This window comes from Lutra lutra, chromosome 6 (assembly GCF_902655055.1).
Source record: "Lutra lutra chromosome 6, mLutLut1.2, whole genome shotgun sequence".
Classification (NCBI taxonomy): domain Eukaryota; kingdom Metazoa; phylum Chordata; class Mammalia; order Carnivora; family Mustelidae; genus Lutra; species Lutra lutra.
The window spans coordinates 62,458,809-62,480,989 of record NC_062283.1 but is presented as its reverse complement, the minus strand read 5'-3'; the positions used below and the strand labels follow the sequence as shown (position 1 = coordinate 62,480,989).

The following is a 22,181-nucleotide window of genomic DNA, read 5'->3' as shown; positions in this document are numbered from 1 at the left end:
TAAAAAAAAATGATGTTACAGAAATCTATTAACATGGTAAAATGTTCATGATATACTGAAAAAAGCAAATAACTAAGTACATTTGAATAATCAATAAAGATATGTAAATAGGCATAGAATATCAAGTGTCACCTTATCCAAATAACTTTCTGTAACTACTCTATATCCCTTACCCCATTTTCTTTTTTTAGACACTTGTCATTACCTAATCTGTACTTGTTTATTATTTATTTTCTCCCACATTTCACAAGAATTAGAACCTCTGTTTAGTTCCCTACTATACTTCCCCACCATCTAAAATAGTGCCTGTCACTTTTTTAGAGATCAATAAATATTTGTTTAATATACAATCTTCTGTTTAATAAACAAAAGATGAGTAGTTGGAATATTATATACCAAGATATTAATGACAGTAGTCTACAGATAGATGAATTATGGAATTTTGTATATGTGTGTTGATTTTTATGAAATGAATAGAAAAAGAAAGAAAACCTTAAACCACTGATGCATTTTAAAGAGAGGCAAAGAAAGAAGATATACCAACCAGGTAGGAAAGAGGCTGTAGACACAACATTCCTTACTACTGAAATGAATACTGAATTATAACATATCCATGTTGGCCTCAGAGAATGTGAAGCCTCATTCAAATCAAGGTGATTGGTCATTATGGGGCTGGTGCACAAATGGACCCCAAACAATGTATAAGTCAACTATAAAGGGCCAGAACTTTCAAGCTCTTTTCCATCAAAGGCCCTGAACTGAGTGCCCTGGTATAAAAAAGAGTATAGTCCTACCAGATTGAAAAAGAGAACTCTCTCAGGAAAAATGGAAAAATTAGAGCTTTGTTGATAGGGAATACAGAATATCCTCTTCTCTATCTCCCCAACATTAAGTGAGCATCTACTATGTCATAGACAAAGTGGATGCCACTGGAAACACAAAGATAAATGAGTTCTATCCTTTTATTATCAGGGAGTTCTTACTTAGTGGAAGAGATGGGCATGAGAACAGACATAATCAAGTTTTTTTTTTAAGATTTTATTTGACAGAGAGCACAAGAGAGAGAGAGAAAGCACACACAAGCAGGGGTAGCAGCAGAGGGAGAGGGAGAAGCAGACATCCCTCTGAGCATGAAGCCCAATGTAGGGGCTCGATCCAAGGACCCTGGGATCATGACCTGCCTGAGCTGAAGGCAGACACTTAACTGACTGAGCCACCCAGGCCACCCCCATAATCAAGTTTTAAATAAGACAGAATGAAATAAATCTTATAAAGAAACCATAATATATTATGGGAGGGCTGACTATATATGAATATATTCTTTAATATATTAAAGAAGGGCCGATTAATTGGGGTAGAATTCAGGAATTTTTCATGGAGTAGGATGGTATTCAAATTGGGCCTTAGGGGTGAGCAGGGCTGGAAGAAAGATAATGTTAAGAGGATTATTAATGAAAAATCAGAGAGGCATAATAGCAAATTGCACATTTGGAAAAGTGCAAGCATTCTGAGGTGACAGGAGTATAAGAGGTAGTGCAAAATTTCCTAAACACTACTCATTTACTATGTGCCAGGCACTGAGCTATGATTTGAGGACAATATTGGAGAATGAGATGGAGATTTTCCTTAACCATTTGAACCTTAAAATCCAACTGAGGGAACCCGTGTAATTATATAATTACAACTGTCAGAAATGCTAAGAAAAAAAAATGACACATTATTACAAGAGTGTCTATCAGGCAAATATAATAGACTGGGAAATCAAGGAAGAGAGGCAGGGTAATAATCTAAGCTACCCTCTGAAGGATGAACATAAGTTAGGAGAGAAGACAGATCTGCACAGTAACCAGAAAGAAAGAAGATCTATAGACATTAGAGGGGGTGATGTATTTGAGGAATGAAAAAGCCAGTAATCGGGATGCCTGGGTGGCTTAGTTGGTTGAGCGTCTCCCTTCAGCTTTGGTCATGATCTCAGGGTCCTGGTATCATGTCCTGTCCCCCAGCTGGGCTCCCTGCTCAGCAGGGAGCCTGCTTCTCCCTCTGCCTGCCACTCCCCCTGCTTGTGCTTGCACACCCTAACAAATAAATAAAAACTTCAAAAAAAAAAAAAAAAAAAAAGGCCAGTAATGAGGGGTGCCTGGCCAGCTATGATGGTAGAGAATGCAACTTTTTTTTTAAAGATTTTATTTATTTATTTGACAGAGAGAGATCACAAGTAGGCAGAGAGGCAGGCAGGCAGGGCGGGGTGGTGGTGGGGGGAAGCAGGCTCCCTGCTGAGCAGAGCTCCTGATGCGGGGCTTGACCCCGGGACCCTGGGATCATGACCTGAGCTGAAGGCAGACACTTAACGACTAAGCCACCCAGGCGCCCCTAGAGATTACTTAAAAAAAAAAAAAAAAAGGAAGGATGAAGAAAAGGCCAATAATGAAATTATAATGAGCAAGGGGGAAAAGAAGCATGAAATGAGGCTGAAGAGGCAGGCAAGGGAGTACTGCAATCACTGGCTATATGTGGAGAAAGGATTAAGAGTGTAGTCATACAAGCAGGAATTGTAGGTGGCTTGAACTTGGAGGGCAATAAAGATGGTAAGATGGATGAAACCAAGATTTACGTCAGAGGGAGAACTGAAAGAACCCGTCATTGATTCAGTATGGAGCAGTTAGGGAGAGGGAAGCACTGATAAAGCTTTTCAGGTTTTTGGCATGAAAACTGTTGGGACAGTGGAGCCACTGAGATGGAGAACATTGAAGGCAGGAAAGAGGGAGGATGCGCACATCATTAGTTTAGATTAGGATATGTTGATTTTATTTTTTTAAAAAGATTGTATTTATTTGAGAGAGGGAGAGACAGGTAGAGAGGGAACACAAATGGGGAGTAGGAGAGGGAGAAGCAGGCTCCCCTCTAAGCAGGAAGCCTGATGCAGGGCTCGATCCCAGGACCCTGAGATCATAACCTGAGCCAAAGGCAGACGCTCAACCCACTGAGCCACCCAGATGCCCCAGGCTATGTTGATTTTAAAGTGTCTATGAAACAATGAAATGGAAATGGTGAATAAAATGTTGGACACTCAAATTTGGACCTCACCAGACTCATTTGAGCTAGAATATAAAACGGGAAGTAGTCAGTATGGTATTTAGTATAGACCTGGATGAAATGACCTAGGGAGAGAGCATAATTCTGGAGAACTGGGTTAAAACTAAGTCCTGCAGAACTAAAATATTTAAAGATTAGGTATAAGACAATAGGCAGTAAAGGAGACTAAGTAGCAGCAGCCAGCATACTAGGAGGGAAAGAAATGTGAGAGAAGCCAAGAGAAGAAAGCATTTTTAGGAAACAGTGGTTTCCTGTATCAAATACTGATTTGAGAACTTACACGTATTCACTGGCCATAAAGCATGGCGGTGTCCCTGTTGCTAACTGTGAATGCACAAAATGATATATAGAAGCTACAAGAAGATTAGAAAACCATGCTGGTGTGGGTGTGTGGGTGTGTGGTGTGGTGGTGTGAGTAACGGCTAGAACAAAAACATGGGAGGCCTTGAATGCTAAGGATTTGTGATTCTACCCTGGGGACAATGGGAACCATTAAAATTCTGAAGTAAAGTCCTATGATCTGATCTGTGCTTTACAAAAGCATGTTATGCTTTTAACTCATAACTCTAATATGAGTTAAGAACAGGTTGGAAAAGGAAACTAAGGAAATGCTTAGTTAGAAGGCTTCTTTAGGAGTCCATGGAAATAAAAGATATAATAGAAACGGAAAAGCTGAGTTGTTACCTTGCTGGTGGAAGAGGAATTTGAGGATGAGGACACTTTTTCTGGGCTCCTAGATTTTTCCGCTTTTCCAGGCTTCTCTGTAGTCTCTTTACAGTCATTTGAAGACTTTTGGGATTTATCCAAAATGTTAATTCCCAAGATCTGAGCCACTTTGTCCAGTTCAGACTGCTTCTTTTCGGCCTCTTCTGCCTCTTGTCGAAGTTCTGCAATGTCCTTCATAATGTTATCTTGAAGCCGACTCACCTCCACCAGGAGCGGGTCTTTATGGCCATCCTTCTCCCTTCGTTTCTTGCGTAGCATTTCCCCTGAGTAGTCAAATGTCAAAAGAAACAAACACAAGAAAATTAAGACAAGTCATTTTTCTGTTGTAAGTAGTAATCTCCCAAGAGTTTATGGTGACAAAATCTTTGCCATTAAAACATTCCTTCCTAAAAGCAAGAGAGACTCTCCTTCCACATGGGCTAGTTTAGGTGAAGTTTCTTTCCTCCCTTTTTTTCTTTTTAAATTTTATTTATGAGAGAGAGTGAGCATGAGCAGGGGGCAGAGGGAGAGAGAGAAGCAGACTCTCCTCTGAGGAGGGTGCCTGACTCGGGGCTCCACCCCAGGACCCCAGGATCATGACTTAAGCCAAAGGCAGACATTTAACCAAGTGAGCTAGTCAGGCACCCCTAGGTCAAGATTCTATGGAGGTAAAGGATGAGACTACATTATCTCTTATGTAGGAGTTATTAGTTAAGGATCTACAGGCAGGCTTCAAGAACTCCATGAATCCCCAAAATGGTATATAAAAGTTTGTATGCATTTGTCCTTAGGTTGTTAACTATGAATCCAGGGATACCTGGGTGAGTTAGTTGGTTAAGTGTCTGGCTCTTGGTTTCGGTTGGTTCATGATCTCAGGGTCCTGGGATCAAGCCCTGCAACGGGCTTCCTGCTCAGTCTGCGGTCTGCTTCAATACCTCTCTCCCACTTCCCTTGCCCCTCCCTGGCATGTTCTCACTTCCTCTAAAATAAATAAATCACTCTTAAAAACACCCCAAAAACCCAAACTATGAATCCAGTGGCAGTCTTCTTCAGAAAACCAAAGTATTATTCAGAGGCCAAAAACCATACAGTCACATCTTTGACTTTATGTGATTTAAGGATCCTTCACCAGTACTTGCATTGAGTGTTGGGTTTTGCCTCAGGTTTACCTCATGTTATCTCCTATTCCAAACTGCAGGTCTTCATGAAATAATCCTCACCAGATCACTAACTAAATTTCTCATCCCAAAACAGTCTAAACCCACATAGAAGAAACTATATCTTTTCCCTGTGTTCTGCAATGCTATCAAGCTGTAATATTTAGAAGCCTTGTTATGTTCTTTCCTCAGTGTGTATGTGAATTTCTAAAAGAACAGATGAAGAGATGGAGTCAAAGAGGCATCATGGAACATCTTTTTGTGCCAAAGGAAGTACTCAGAAATGATGGGGACATATCAAAGGACACAGAAATCAACTCAAAGGGGCTCCCATTGGCCAAAGCTGGGGCAATTTGGGCACGAAAATGAATGACAGTAAATTATTATAACTTGTTGAATGAAGAGTCCATGCATTCACACCAACATAAATGGATCAATGAATGGGAGAAGAGGGATGGGCAGGAAGCTCTTCATCATGGTAGAAAACCAACTCATGAAAGTAGAAGGAATGATGAAATTAGAAAATCACTATTTAACAACCATCACAATAACTGATTCAGGCAAGAATCACCAAAGAATGCTAAAATTATTAAGAGGAAATTTGAGGAGTAACTGAATATTTATTCCTAACAAATATCTCTCCCATAAGTTACTTACTAATTATAGAGGATAAAATAATAACTTTCCAGTGAAGACACCTTTGAAGATACCACCTTAACCAAATGATCAAAGTTGACCTCACCAGTAATGGGACTGAAATCAACACCTGATATGAACACAGCATCACTTCTGTGATGTTCCTGTCAAAAATGCATAACCTAAATTTAATCGTAAGGAAACATCACGCAAACCAAAATTAAAGGACATTCTACAAATACGTGACTTTTCTTCTAAAATGTCAATGTCATGAAACAAAGATTCAGGAACTGTTACAGAAAAAGGAGAGTAAAAGAACATGACAACTGAATGCTGTGCATAATCTTGCATTTTCTTTTGCTTTAGGGCATTATTAGGAGAACCAGTGAAATAGAAGTAAGATCAATAGACTAGTACAACATTATGGTTAATTTCCTAATTTAGGAAAGTGTACTATGGTTATGCAAGCAAATTCTTTGTTGTTAGGGGTTTGTTCACTTCATCTTTTTTTTTTTTTTTTTTTGAAAATGAGCCCCTCGGGAGAGAACCAGTTCTGCTGTTGGTCAGATCTCTAAGCTCTATCTCTGCAGGACATTCAAACTGAAGGTTCCAATGAAGTTTTTCTTGCTCATTTGTTTCTCTTGTATTGTACCTCTTTGTGTTTGAAGCGATTCACTTTTTTTTTAAAGATTTTTTTTATTTATTTGACACAGACAGAGAGATCCCAAGTAGGCAGAGAGGCAGGCAGAGAGAGAGAGGCAGAAGCAGGCTCCCTGCTGAGCAGAGAGCCCGATGCGGGGCTCGATCCCAGGACCCTGAGATCATGACCTGGGCTGAAGGCAGAGGCCTAACCCACTGAGCCACCCAGGTGCCCCTGTTCACTTCATCTTCACAATGAAGTATTTAGGAGTAAAGGAGTATCGTATGTAAAACTTATTCTTAAGGAATTCAGGAAAAATCACACACACACACACACCCCACACAAAGATTGAAAGGGAAAAAGGGATGGAGCTTTTGGTATGGTAAAATATGGTATATTGGTATGGTAACTAAGGTAAATATGCTGATAATCATAGAGACTACCTGAGAATTCTTTACACTATTATTTTAACATTTTATTGCAACTTCTCTTTAAGTCCAATTAAGTCAAAATTTTTTAAAAATTAAGGCTTCAGGTCACTGAACCTGAGAGTCCTCACAGCTCAACTGGGTTTCCTATTCAAGTTACTCCAAAAAGGCAGTCACACATAAGAGTGTCTGATACCTTGTTGTTTATGAAGCCGCTCCAATTCAGTCCTGAGGTAGTACATCTTCTTCTGGCGAGCTTCCCGGTCACTCTTCAACTTTTCCCTCTCTTCAATAACCTGCAAAGTACAACATCCTTCAGCCTCCAACATCTTCCCTTTTCTACTGCTCTCTTCCATCAGCCTTTATGCTAGATGGTATCAGAATCCAAGGATCCAAATGTCTGCACACAAAAGTTCTGAGTTTATACCAAAGGTGATATTTCATTCTGACCCAAATTCCAGAATAAAATTATCCTTTTCAGAGCTACATTGCTCAGAAAGGGTTATTTTTATGCACAAAGCACTATATATTTTTTTTTTCCTGGGGTGGGGTGGGGGGGGTCAGATGGAGAGGTGGAGACAGAAAATCTCAAGCGGGCTCCACAGCATGGATCACAACAAGGGGCTCAATCCCACCACCTGAGATCATGACCTGGCCCAAAACCAAGAGTCAGATGTTCAACCGGCTGAGCCATCCAGGCGCTCCAGGAAATGCTATACTATTGACAGTAACCTAAAGCTACTGACAGCAACTATTCGACAGGGGTTCTGAGCTCAAAGGGAACCATCAAGAAGGGAGTTAATAAGTGTTATAGGGGATACACTGTGATAGGTGCATTACATATATCTTCTTTAATCCTCATGACATTATCTGTTTTACAGTAAGAAAACTGAGGTTGTGAAAGATTAAGTAACATACCCAAGGTCATACAGTAAAAAAACAGGGCATACAGTAAAATTCAGGGCACCTGAGTGGCTCAGTTGTCCAAGTGTCTACCTTCGGCTAAGGTCATGATCCTAGGGAATTGAGTCCCACATCAGGCTTCCTGCTCAGCGGGGAGCTTGCTTCTCCCTCTGCCCCTCCTCCCTGCTTGTGGTCTCTCTTTCTTTCTTTCTCTCAAATAAATAATTTTTAGAGAAAAATGTAAAATCCAGGTATATAAATCAAATCAAGTCAAATCAAATCCAGGTACATATAGCCAAAAGCCCACAATGTTTCAACTGTATTACTACTACTTGATGGAAAAAACAAATATAGCTTGTCTATAATGGATTAGTGTGGAAAACCCATGTATTATCAGCCCTGACTTAGTGCTAGGTTCTTGAAGGAGTAGTAAAGGGAAAGCATTCAGTCTACAAACAGTGTCTGTGCAATCTCAGGTTTTGTCTGCATTGAACCTCCTTCTCTTTCTGGAGTTTAGAGTATCAAGAATTAATTTCTGTCTTCCCAAGAATTAGTTACATTTCCTTTAAACCAGAAAAAAAAATGACTGGCCCTTCATTTTTTTCCCTTTTGTTTTGTTTTGTTTTTTCCTCCTCAGGTTTTCATTACTTTACTAGCAAAACAAATTTATACATATTACATTTTTATGTTCCTAAACAAAGTGAGTTATTAGTTACTAAGGGAATGCATTAATTTTTCCATTTGAATTTCTGCTATTCTGTATTCCTCATCCCTACGTAATTTTTACCTACTGTTTTCAAACACCTAGAATTGTTACATCATTACCCCAGCCACTGCTCCTTTCCTATACCTGAGAACACAATGAACTTTGTAGTATAAAGACTATTTTTTTTAAAGTGTCATAAAAAAAGTGGTGTTATTCCCGGACTCTAAAACAAATCAGAACAAGCAAAACTTATTTCTTGGGTTTAATTACCAAGCAACAACCAGGTATTAACTTTTAACCTACATAATCACTATAGGAAAAAGATCCAAAACTCACTAAGGTGAAAACAGGTCTACTGATTCTGCTTCACCCAATCCAATTTTGGTTTCTCGCTCCCTGATGAGGTCATATTGAAAACTTCAAGGCTCTCAAGTGCTACCCATAGGGTTCTAAGGCCAGTAATTTTGATAGAGACACTTAGAAAAAAAAAGGAAGTCAAGAAATCACAGTGGGACCTAGGGCCAGAATTCAGTTTAGTCCTAATGAGAAAAATGGGAGGGGGGGGTATATGCATTACTTAGAGTGAGGACAGCAGCCTCCAAAAACTTCAAGGACCTTACTCCCTCTAAAAGACAAAATACCAATTTACATTAAAATAGGAAGGCCCAGGCACAGGTTGCCAAAGCTAATATTCACCTTCAGTTTCTGGGAAGCGCGGTTCTTCTCATCAGAGATCTTCTCCGGATTGTATCTTATGAGTGATGGGATGGACACCTGGACAGGCACTTGAGCAGTAGGAATTGAGCTTAGCACTGACTCCTCCTGTTTGGGCTCATCAGGAGTCACAGTGGGGATCACACGGAGATTGGGACGGCTACGAGTAGCTTGTTTGGTAACAGGTATTACCCTGTGTGGTTCAGGTAGAGAATGGTTGGAAGGCTGAGAAGCAGGGTACATGGGCCACCTAGAGGCTGCATATGCCATGTAATGCCTATAGGCATCGAAGGAAGCAGGGGGAATGGCAGGTCCCTGGTAGTTTGGAGGTATCCGAGCTGCAGCAAACTGAGATGCCCTTGGCATATGAAACTGAGATAATGAAGCAGGATGTGGAAGTCTAATTGGGGCAGATGGGGCTGATGGTAACATGCATCTGACGGCCACAGATGACTGAAAACCACTGCCAACTACCTCTGGCCCTGCAATATGACCCACTGAATGGTCAGACTTTAGAAACGGGGGGCTGTTTTTTGTGAGCAGGTAAGGATCTACAGGGGAGACTGGATGTGGATGGGACACCTCTGGGGAGTGGGTATTGCTATGGTGTGCCTCCCTGCTCTCCAGTCTGTGAGGATCTGAGGAGTGCCGATCAGCTGAGAAATGGTGGTCAACTGAGGGACAGTGGTCTGCTGAAAAGTGCTGGTCAACTGATGAACGGCGGTCGGCTGAGGAACGTGATGGTTTCTTGCCATGAAGTCGTTCCTGGGTGCGGGCAGCCAGTTTACTAATCTCTGCTACCCCAATATCCAGCCCTATGGTCTTAAGCAAGTCATGAATCTTGGCGTATTCTGGATTGGTGTCTTCTATTGATTCTAGTTTTACAGCTGGAGCTGAAGAGGGCAGGGAGCTTGCCTTCTGTCTCAAGACTTCACTCTCAGAGCCCCCAAGGGGCTTTGGTGGAGATTCGGCCTTTAAATCCTCTTCTTCATCCCCATAGAGAAATTTCTCCTCATCCTCAATATCAGGGAAACTACGGCGCCTTTTTTCCTGTGTACTGGTAGAGTCTGCCAACATGCTCAAAATGCGGGAAAAACCACTGCCATCCTGGCTAGCCCTCTCATGGGGCAGCAAGAAGTCTGTGTGTCGCTCAGGCCCCTCAGCCTTCATATTCAATTTCTCCTTGTGGCACAGAAAACTTCCAAACTTTTCTCTGAGAGGACTGTTGTCTTTGGGTATCCCAGGGAGAGGACCCCATTGGTAGAGGTTGCCCTGAGGTTCCTTTAGGGTAGTCTCTACCATAGCTCCCTTGTTTTCAATCTCGGAGGCAAAAGCAGCAATAGCACCACTTAGTGGAAGAGATGGGTGACCAGAGTAGACAGGGTGATCCTGGCTGGAGCTGGTACTGCTGGAAAAACTCTCAAGCTGCAAAGACAAGCATAAGTGATTTAGCCTCGATGCAGAATCTCAGAAAACTAATAACTGAAATAGATACTTAAATACTTTGTTCTTCTTGAATTAATAGGGGAATGATAAGTATGAATGAAAGAGAGGTGCAGTATGCTTAGGCAGGTTCAAGATTCGGGTCTCCATCTCTCCAGATGCTTCTGCTGAAGCAAGGGGAAATAAGAAGGCAGACTAGCATGAATTCTCACTTTTGCCCATTTGTTGTAATCCTTATCAAAGAATATGAATTCATATTCATATTTCCTCAAAGAGGAAATAAATGCATATAAAAATGGAGCTGCTTTGGTTCAAGTGGGATCAGGAAACTGTGAAACCCTAACTGATCAGCCTTCCCTTGCTTCCTTATGCCCCCTTAGGTACTTCTTCAGAAACCTCTGACTCCTAAAAGCATAGCTAAAAACTAGTGCTCATGCCTGATCATCATTTCACAGATGAAAAAAAATAACAAGGCCCAGAATGGTGAGGTGACTTGCCTAAAAATTGCACAGCAAGTGGCAGCAGTGGGACCAGAATCAGAATCTCCTGATTTCTGGTCTAGTGTCCTACCACTCATAAATCTTGTCTTCTCTCTAAAGAGAAATGAGGAAAATTCAGATCATCTCCTATCTGTGCCCTTTAAACTTAATTTCAAAGATATCCACATTCCAAGATTCCTACAGGGCTATCCAATTTAGAGAAAAAACTTACAATAAATACCCAAAAATGTTTATTTAGAAAGCCTAATATATGACAATAGAAGCCCTCTACTGATGCACTGTTAGGCCTACAGTTTCCTTTGGAGAATCCTGGAAGATACAGCTCATAAGCCTAACAAGGTTGTTCCAGGATATATTACAAAGATATCACTAGAAACATACACCCCTGAGAAAGTAACCAAGTTTTAAGATATTAGAGGGACTAGCAAGAGACCCTAGAAATGCAGCAGAGACCTGAATGGAAGGCTCCATGTCCACCTCAATCCGTTTCTTCAGAATTGACTTCTTGGGCATCACAGATACTTCCTCAGGCCGATGTAAAGAATATCCTGGCTCCGATGCTGTTAGGACACCTGATAGTCCGGGAATGGGACAGCTATTGTCACCACCATCAACTCCAACCAGCTCCTGACTCAAGCTCCTACTTCGTTCCTCCTCTTCCTCTCGTTTTCGCCTGGCAAGGTCCAGCTCTCGAAACTCAGGATCTAGAAACCTAGGGCTTGGGCTTCGTCTACGCTGTCGATAGTTGCGGGTCCCTGATGTAAAACCTGAGTGATCACCTCCCATGCTGTGTATCTTCTCTGTGTCATCATAACGGGGCCGTTTGGCCTCCCGACTCCTTTCCTCGGGTCTTATGGAGTAGGAGCCTTTGAGTTTATCTCTATTCCTTTCTGTTCCCCGCAACAGCTCATCATGACAACTGATATGGGGACTATAATCAGAACGATGCAGGAAAGTTTCTCTTGTCCGGTAGTCCTCATCAAGTTGTCCTAAGAATGGACTAAGAGGTCCCTCCTCCCGGGAAATATATCGTTCCAGACCTCGAGAGCATTGGGAACTTCGAGTGAAGACAGAATCGTCAGTCAGGTCATCCCTGAGGAAAGAGACAAGCGTCACTGAATACAATGGACTTGGAAACAGCGAGACCAGGCAAGACTAAGAGCCTGACATTCAAGCAAGGGGCTACAGACAAAACTCAAGACAAAACACAATAATCATGAAGTCTAAGAACAAACCCATGGAACATTTCCTCTCCCTTTCTCCAGGACACAAGCAGCTTTAGCCTCTAACCAAGGGGAGATAGTACTAGTCTGTCTGGACAGAGCTCATAGGCTAATCTCTTTGAGTAGACTTCGGAGATGCAGACTATCACACTAGGGTTTGGGAGATCTGAAAATACCACTACCAGACTACAAAAAGCCTGGGATTACACAACTCCACACTAGCTTAAATTCTAGCTCTTTATTACCAAAATTGTGGTGTGAATCAGCAGCATCTGTATTACCCAGGAACTTTTTAGAAAAGTGGACTCTCAGGCTCCATCCAGGCCTACTGAACCAGAATCTGCATTTTAATAGGATCTTCAGGTAATAGGTATGCACTTTAAAATCTGAGGAACACCAGGCCAGATCAATGATTTTAAGCTATGTTTTACAGAGATTCTGAAGACTGCTCAGGAGCTGCCTAAAAGAAAGACATGTTAAGAAAGCACACCCGGGGGCGCCTGGGTGGCTCAGTGGGTTAAGCCGCTGCCTTCGGCTCGGGTCATGATCTCAGGGTCCTGGGATCGAGTCCCGCATCGGGCTCTCTGCTCAGCAAGAAGCCTGCTTCCCTCTCTCTCTCTGCCTGCCTCTATGTCTACTTGTGATCTCTCTCTGTCAAATAAATAAATAAAATCTTTAAAAAAAAAAAAAAGAAAGAAAGCACACCCGGGGGGCACCTGGGTGGCTCAGTGGGTTAAGCCTCTGCCTTCAGCTCAGGTCATGATCTCAGGGTCTTGGGATCAAGCCCCGCATTGGGCTCTCTGTTCAGCAGGGAGCCTGCTTCCCCCTCTCTCTCTGCCTGCCTCTCTGCCTACTTGTGATCTCTGTCTGTCAAATAAATAAATAAAATCTTTAAAAAAAAAAAAAAAAAAGAAAGCACACCCAGGCAGCACCTGGGTGGCTCAGTTAAGTGTGTGACTTCAGCTCAGGGTTCTGGGATGGAGCCCTACATTGGGCTCCATGCTCAGAGGGGGGTCTGCTTCTCATCCTTGCCCTCTTCCCCGCCCCTTGCTTGTGCTCACTCTAATAAATGAATAAAATCTTAAAAAAAAAAGAAAGAAAGAAAAAAAGCAAAGCCTGCATGGCTCTGGGTCTTCCACCTCACTGAAACTGTACTAGCTCTAATTTTATCTGTTTATGAGATAAAATTCTATATATCATTTAGAAAAGAAGTGTTTCACTGTAGGGAAAATTTTTTTAACTACTGAGCTACCTAACTGGCTTTACTTTCTCACAGTTTTAGAAGGTTCTCCAATGCTTTGTTTTGCTAGTTCGCATATTAAAAGCCATAAAATTCCTTCACAGCCTGTTTAATTCCCTCTTTTCTACTTTGCTTGGATATCCAGAGGCACCCTGCTAGTCCTGAGTCTGGAAAAAGTATGTGATCATTTGGCTCACTATATGTTTTTATTTCATAAAAATAATACAGTCTTGGACCTTTGTGGCATGAAGATAAAAATATAGGCTGGAACACCTGTCCGTTCAGAGTTCTGTACTACACATAACAGTCCTAATCTTTTTGGGTACTGTAGTCACAGAGCTTCTACTGCCCCCCCAAACAATCTCTGATTTAATCACAGGTGGAAATAAAGATCCTCCAGCACTTTGAGCATACAACTTTAAATAATCTGAATGAAAAATTTACAGGTCACTCACATTCCATTCACACTGGTGTTTTCTACAGTTTCCAGTACCTAGCCTTATTTTTTGAAAGTTTCTAAGAATTAGCTTTTCTTTCATTTTGTTTGATTTTTTAGTTGCTTTCTCTGGGACTGAGTTAGTAGAACATCACAGAATGGCCTTTTCTTATTCACCAGTCCTTCCTTTGTTTTAGACCTGGGTAATAGCTATAAATAACCTTATGAAAGACTACTGAAGATAAACTTTATCACGTCCACTAAAAAAAAATGCCACGTGGATGGGAATCCACGTTCCTATAACTCACCTGCTCCCCAAGAATCAGGACAATTTTGAGCTTTCAATATAGCATAAAATAGGGGGAAAAATGGGATTGAACAAAGGACGAACTCTGAAATCAAACCAGAGTAAAACATTTTGCTCTATAGGTTTGTTGGCCATGAACATACCTATTTCCAGGGAAGAATGTCCATGAGTTGCTCCATTGCTACCATCTACCATAGAAAACTCTGATTGTATTAGTTTAGCGGGGAAAGATACAGGCTCCACAGGTAATGGCAAATTCATCCATACTTCCATGTTCAGCTCCACACTAAAACTATTACATATTACCAAATAACTTACCAGCTCAAGATCTAATCCAGCCCTATATATCAAGAAGTCAGAAATAATGAGATGACTCCTCCCAGTCTTGTCTTGTAATCTCTCAGTCCAGACTTGTAATCTCCAGCAAAAGGAGGCAAACAAAAACAAAAACAAAAAAACCCCCAAAACAAAACAAAAAAAAACCCACAATGAAAAAATGCACATTAACAGCTTAAAGAATGAGCTATCACGTAAACACAGGGCAGAAATTAAATTGCTTATTAGAAGCTCATGTCCTCCTTTCCCAGGTCTCCCAAAGGATAAGAGAAAGCACTAGCTGCAGTAAAAGTAAGCCCTAAAAAGGCAACCATACCCTGTAGCTCAGAATAGTCCAGGGACCCACTCTCTCTGAAAGCTTTAGTTAAATCCAACTCTTTTCTAAAATAAGGTCTATCTATTTAAAAAATTGACTGTTGGATGTAGGTGATGAGTACATGAGGGCTCACTGTCCTATTCTACTTTTTTTTTTTAAGATTTAATTAGCATTATTAAGCTATTCATGAATTGGGCAGCATCTCATCTAGCAAGTAGAGGGGAGCTCCCTCTCAGTACTTTTCTATTTATGAATTGCATTACATCAGTCAAAAGAAATATAACATATATCCACATAAAAGTTTATACACCAATTGTTCATAGCTGCATTATTCACAATAGCCAAATCATGGAAACAACCCAAATTTATCTATCCATTCATCACTGATAAATGGATAAACAAAACCCACACAATGAAGTATTACTGGCAGTAAAAAGGAAAGAAGTACTATTATATGCTACTACATGAGTGAGTCTTGAAAAATATTATGCTGGGGCACCTGGGTGGTTCAGTGGGTTAAAGCCTCTGCCTTCGGCTCAGGTCATGATCCCAGGGTTCTGGGACTGAGCCCCACATCAGGATCTCTGCTCAGCAGGGAGCGTGCTTCCTCCAATCTCTCTGCCTGCCTTTCTGCCTACTTGTGATCTCACTCTCTGTCAAATAAATAAATAAAATCTTAAAAAAAAAGAAAAATATTATGCTAAGTGAAAGAGGCAAGTACATATGAAATGTCCAGAATAGGCAAATCTATAGAGACAGAAAGTAGATTAGTCATAAACTAGGGCAGGTGGTGGGGTTAACTAATAAATAGCTAAGAGTAGAGGTAATAAAACTATTCTAAAACTGATCACAGTAGTGAATTCACAACTCTAAGAATATACTAAAAGTCACTGAACTGTACAACTTTACATGGGTGTATTTTATGGTATGTGAATTATGGCTCGATAAAGCTATTAAAAAATATATGTGATAAAAAAAGGAAAAAAATCCTCCAGAGCCCAAACAGCCCATTCTTTTCCTCTGCTGATTCCCCAAAATGCTGGAAGAAAACTGTGTGCTTCTGTCTTTTCCCTATGGCAAACTGGAGGGAAAAAATCCTGCTCCTTCAACCTATGTTAAGGCAAGAAGGGTTAAGAATTCCATGAATGGAACACACAATGTGTGTGCAGAGTACTTGGTTAACACGGGAAACTGACCTCACGTCCACAAATCTTCAAAAGCTGACTGTTTTCATACAACCTGTTCATGTTCCCTTTCCAGAGTAAGTTACATTAATACATAGAGGAATGCCAAGGTGAGAACACAGACAACTCTGGCAATTTGGCTGTAATCCAAACTGGATATAAAGTTTAATATATTCAATAAGGGAAGAGAAAGAATACCAGGGTCCCAGGAAAATGTTTATTTATTTATTTTTAAAGATTTTATTTTTGGATGCCTGGGTGGCTCAGTCGGTTAAGCGTCTGCCTTTGGCTCAGGTCATGATCCCAGGGTCCTTGGATGGAGTCTCACATTGGGCTCCTTGCTCAGTAGGGAGATTGCCTCTGCCTCTACCTGCTGCTCTCCCTGCTTGTGCTTGCTCTCTTGTTCTTTCTCTGACAAATAAATAAATAAAATCTTAAAAAAAAAAACACTAAAGATTTTATTTTTGGGTAATCTCTATATCCCACATTGGGCTTGAACTCACAACCTCAAGAACAAGAGTCAAATACCCTACTGACTGAGCCAGCCAGGTGTGCCCAGGAAAAAATGTAAAACACCTACATACAAAGTACAAAAATGGCCTGGACCTAGAAATGGTCAGGCTGAAGACTAGACACTCTATGAGGAGACATCCTGAGAATGCCAATGGTCCTATGACCCAATTTTAGTAGACTGTAATTATCCACACAAACCATATTGAGCAAAAGTACACAGAACAAACATCAAAATAATGGACTGGTACCTCCTTCTATTCTTCTTCCTTAAATAATCTTTATATCCAACATGGGGCTCAAACTCGTAACCATGAGATCAAGAGTTGTATGCTCTACCAACTGCCCCAGCCACGTGCCCCACTGGTAGCTCCTTTGAGAACCTTAATCTCATTTTCTCTAAAATAGACTTGTCTCTCTGAAACACATGATTCTGGAAAGAAAACTAGTGTCCCAAACTCCCTAAAAGGAAAATTTTAATTTTTACAACTTAAAAAAAGACAATTAGCTCTCTGAAGCACACGTGCATAACGAAGCTATGGAAAGGGGAGGTGACAGCCTAGACCTAAGAGGAAATGCTAGTTACCTCAAAACCTTAACAAGGAAGGAAGAGAGTCACACCATGCACCACCTACTCAATCATCTCCCAAAATAGAAGCAGTCAGAAGGGCAAGGGCTTTTGCCTCAATTAAGGGACACAGTCACATACCTTGAAGCCCTATCTTCAGAAGCTTATGTTGTATGACCTAGAACTGTCCTGCCTTGCTTTGCCACATCAAATTGCCACTACGGCTTTGAAGAAAATATTACCAAAGGGTAGCACTGGTCTTCAGACTGCCTGCCCAGTTGTCCCCCACCTGTCTGCCTATGGTCCGTGTACCACTGCATGAACAGTCTCAGTTTGTAAGACTATCACATTGATTTGTTGCTACTGCTAATCATTGTGAAAACTCCCAGTATACTGGGCAGAGACTGTAAAAGACATGGCTCTCAGCTCTCAGAAAGAGTGCTTTCCCTGTACTCCCATTCTTATTTATTTACTTTCCTGAGGTGAGACATACCTAATGTGATTACTTCCCATATAGAGTTAAGTTCCTAATACCCGGGACCTATTACACTCTGTGGAGTATGTTTGTCCTTTCTCAGCATTCCACAGTTATAAAGTAGTAACTGAAATTAAACATTTTTAAAGACCTTTAACTTTCCATTAATGTTTACATATTTAGATGCATACATTAGACATAAATTTATCTAAGCCCTTTCTGAACCTGTATTTCAACCTGATCAAGCTGAAAAACAACACCACTAAAAGATTACCTATTTTGTCCAGAACTTTCCTTTGTAGAAAGGATCCTAGTTCCAGTATCTTAGAATCCTTATCATCTCAACTGTTTTTAATCTGGGGAACTCTGCTTATGTACCTTCAGCTTTCCGGATGGACTAGGATGACATTCTGAAGTCTTCTACATAACTCTTTCAGCAACAGAGTCTACATCAATACACTATTCCCAGTCAGAAAGCCTTTTCCAATGCAGTACTTTGTACTGGATATAGGACATAACTTCAGTGTTGGCACCACTCTTTCAAATACATCATGCAGAAAAGAGCAACTTTTCTACCTTCCTCAAATGAAGCCTACCTGTCCACGTCCTCCAGATTATCCACTGGTGACCCCAGTCGATCACTAAGCCGCCGCCGTTCTGGTATGCCAACACAGAAATGGTCATTGCCAACAGTGATCCTTAAGCTCTGTTCCAAAGAAGAGTCAGAACGCAGACCAGGAGAGCGCCTCTACAAAAGTAAAAGACAATGTAGTAGTCCAGAGGATCAAGACATCCCTATACCCAAAAATGTACTCCTCCTTAGTTACAAAGTAGCCCAACACGGAGAGAAATGGCTATGGTAAGATTCTATCCCCAGAATAAAGCACATTTAAAAAAATCTTTTTTTTTTTTTTTTTTTAAGATTTTTAAAATTTGACATAGAGACACAGCAAGAGAGGGAACACAAGCAGGAGGAATGGGGAAAGGGATAAGAAGCTTCAGCAGGACTTGATCCCAGGACCTTGAAATCATGACCCGAGCTTAAGGCAGATGCTTAAAAACTGAGCCACCCAGGTGCCCCAACAAATCATTTTCTTAGATGAAAGGCCACACTTCCAACCCTCCCCACCAGTGCCCTTTCATTCTTTCATTTACTAGTACTGGGCATGGGACGAGAAGAGTAAATTAAGTCTCTTCTCAGAATCTCTACATACACTCACTCTTCATCACAGTGAAGGAAGCAAAAAACTTTTTTTTTTTTTAAAGTACTTCTGATAGCGGAAAATTATTAAAACATGATAACATGAAAGAGATTAGGGAAAAGGAGCTACTTCAGAGAGAATGGTTAAAGGTGGCTTTCCTGAGGTGATACTATTTAACTTTACACTTGAATGATGAGATGTCAGCCTTGCAAACAGATGGAAGAATGTTTCAGGCAAAAAGAACAAGCTCTGTAATACGCTTAGTGTGTTCTGGGTAACAGAAAAGCAGCTAGTGTGACTGCAGCAAAGTGACAGAGGACAGGGAGAAGCCAGTTAGGAAATTTGGATTTCATTCTTAGTGCAGTAAGAAGCCACGGAAAGATTTCCAGCACAAGAGTGATATGATCTGACTACATTCTTCCTCTAGATGCTTGCATTGCTCATCCTCTCATCTCCTTCAGGTCTTTGTTAAAGTCACCTTCCCAGGCCTTCCCTGGCTACCCTATTAAAAAGTATTAACTCCTTTCTCTGTTCTTGTTTGTTCTTAGTACTTAGTTCTATTTAACATGCCAAAATAATTTACTTCTCCATCTTATTTATTATCTGACTCCCTCTGGTAGAATATAAGCTCTATGAGGGCAGGGGTTTTTTCACTGTTCATGTTGTAACCCCAGTGCCCAGAACAGTGCCTAATAAATGCTAGACGTTTAATAAATACTTCTCAAATGTATATAATGACGATTTAAAAAATGATTTTGATTGATGGGTGCAGAATATACTGGGTGGTAACAAGAATATAAAGGATCCTAAGAGATGGAAAGTAATAGGACTTAGACTAGAGAGATGGTAGGAGGACAGTTTGGGGAATGTATCCTGGAGTGAGAGCTGACAAATTAGATGAAGTGACTGACAGCCTGCACCTGGAAAAGGGAGAAAATCACTGTTTCTGGAGAGCAACGGATGAGGTCTTTTACTGAGACAGAAAAGCCCAGAGCACTGGAGAAAAGAGAGGTTATGGAAACTAGTATTCAACTTTCTTTGCTTCCTCTGTAGAAGTGCTTGATTCCTCAGACTATACCTGCTCAGCTATGAAAATCTTAGCATAGTGACAAGTCAATTCACCTATGAGCAGAGTACTTAGAGTACTCTGACTCCAATATTTTTAGAAAGCCACCCCACCCAAGAAAACAGAAACTCTGTCATTGGGTTTTTAAAAAAAGACTGGTGAACTGAAAATAAAAACAAATTCCAAAACACCAGCCCCAGGCCAGAGGTGGTTATGGGGAAAGGTTAATATTACATCTAATTTTTTTAAAGATTTTATTTTGGGGGAGCACCTGGATGGCTCAGTTGATGGAGCACGTGACTCTTGATCTCATGGTCATGAGTTCAAGACCCACACTAGGCATGGAGCCTACTTCTAAGAAAGGCAGGCAGGAAGAAAGACAAACAGAAAGAGGGAGAGAAACACAGAAAGAAAGAAAGAAAGAAAGAAAGATTTCATGTTTTAAGTAGTCTCTCCACCCAACCTGGGGCTTGAACTCACAATCCTGAGATCAAAAGTCACACAGTCTACCAACTTAAGCTGGACAGGCCCCCCTAAACTTCTTAACCTCATGTTCTGTTCCTTGAGCAGGAGAACAAAACCGTGAAAATCACGGGTGCCAGGAACCAGGTAGATATGGATTGAATCACAGCTACACCACTTCTTAGCCATGTGACATTAAGTTGCTCAAACCTCTCTGAATACCTCAGCTAGTCAATAACGCGATTTTCACTGCATCGGCTCACAAGGCTGTGACTGTTCAAAGAGAATGTGTAAAGTGAAGGGCTAGTTATAATCCTGCCACATAACTCAGTAAGTGGTGGCAGTTATTACAATGACTGTGGACTCACAGTTCATTTCGGAGAAGCACCTCCTGTTTGCTAAGTTTACACCCGAGGGGTCTATGCTGATGGGGTTTAGGCAACCCTAACTGGCCACAAAGACATTCCGGCTTCTTTTCCAAGACCTCTGGAGCAGCTCAGGTCTAAGGGGATACCAAACCACTGAACTCTGAGGAAACTGCACAAGTACCAGGCACACGGTTTGGAGGGCATTCCCCTCGCCCTGGCAAACTTTTCCGCATCTCACCTAGAGTGAGAGAAACAGCCTATTCCAGAAACGGTGCACTGCCTCCCGACCAGGCGCCCGTTTAGGTCCCAAGCCCGTTATTGTGCAAAAAGGGATCCCGGGGCTGACAGGGTACCTCCAGGTTCGGGCGTCGCTGAGGGAGCCCGTGGGGGGGGGTGGTGGTGGAGGGCCCTCGATCCTGGGACTCTGGCCTGGAGGCCTCGGGGCGCCTGTGCTGCGGGCGTTTCTGGAGGCGGGAAGCCCGGGTGAGGGGGCTAGGGTATAGAGGGAGTCTCGGTCGTGGGGTGGGATTACCCGGCTGCCGCTGTCGCCTGGATGGTCTCCGCGGCCGTCCCGGGCGAACTCGGCGCGGGACTCCCCCCGGCTGCTGCCTCGGAAACCGGCCGAGCCCGGCGGGAAGAGTCGTCGGCCCCGCGGCGGCGATGGGGAGCCACGACGGGCCCGCGGCGGGGAGGGGGAAACGCGACGACCCCGCGGCGGGGAAGGCGAGGCCCGGCGGCCGCGGGGCGGGGACGGAGAGCCGCGGCGACCCCGCGGCGGGGACGGAGAGGCCCGGCGGCCGCGGTGCCCTGAAGGCGAGCGGGGCCGGCGAGCGGGGTTCCGCGACGAGGAGGAGCCGGAGGGCGGCGGCGAGGTGCGGCGAGCCGGGCCTGAGGAGGAGCCGGAGCTGCGGCCGGTGCGGGGGCCGCCCCCGCCGCTCTCTTTAGGCCGGTGCGAAGAGACGGAGGAGCGGGCGCCGCTGCGGTACATGGCTCCGGGAGCAGCGGCCACGGCAGCAGCTCCGACCCAGGGGCACCCCGGACGCGGGGCCCCAGCGCGCCGCTGCAGCTGCAGCCTCGGCGGCCACAGCCGCCCCGCGCCGCCCCCGCAGCCGGAGCCGCCCCCTCCCCTCGGCCCCGCGCCGCCCCTGGGGCCCGGCCAAGCGCGCGGCCGCGGCAGGCGGTTGGACGCGCGAGCACGCGTCCGACACACCCCCCCGCCCTCCGGGGCTCCCCGCTCCTCCACTCAGGGAGCGGCCACAGAAGCCAGAAGTGGGGAGGAGCGCAGAAGCCGGAGTGAGGCAGGCGGAGGGGAGGGGAAGCGGAGCGCGCGCGACCTGCGCCCCGCACGCTCCGCCCCAAGCCGGCAAGATGGCGGCGGGAAAGCCGCCCACTTCCCCTCCCCCGGTGGCCACGTGACTTCGAGGGCCTCCGCGCGGGTAGGGCCTGGCGGAAGAGACGGGATTAGAGGGAGCTAAACAGGATTTTCCGGGGGGTGCTCGAAGCTTGGGGACGTCGCGGGAGCATCTTCGCCCTGTCCCTGTCCCCTAAACCTGCTAATTTACG

General features: G+C 43.1%; 1 protein-coding gene across 4 annotated transcripts in view; it reads right to left on the bottom strand.

Annotated features, from left to right (window-relative positions):
* The window catches only part of ZNF318 (zinc finger protein 318), a 35,752-nt gene extending 13,898 nt beyond the window's left edge, over positions 1–21,854 (bottom strand). For 2 of the 4 annotated variants that reach the window (XR_007128116.1, XM_047733513.1), the window contains exons 1-6: positions 21,151–21,854; positions 18,117–18,268; positions 11,379–12,018; positions 8,965–10,407; positions 6,856–6,955; positions 3,778–4,082 (exon numbers count right to left, since the gene is read on the bottom strand). Coding sequence is in view for 3 of the 4 variants with exons in the window: in XM_047733513.1 (XP_047589469.1) it covers positions 3,778–4,082; positions 6,856–6,955; positions 8,965–10,407; positions 11,379–12,018; positions 18,117–18,268; positions 21,151–21,606 (3,096 nt within the window). In the remaining variant the exon portion in view is untranslated. The remainder of the gene's footprint in view (positions 1–3,777; positions 4,083–6,855; positions 6,956–8,964; positions 10,408–11,378; positions 12,019–18,116; positions 18,269–21,150) is intronic. The other 2 variants (XM_047733514.1, XM_047733512.1) reach the window with 2 other exon arrangements.
* Between the last annotated feature and the right edge of the window lie 327 nt (positions 21,855–22,181).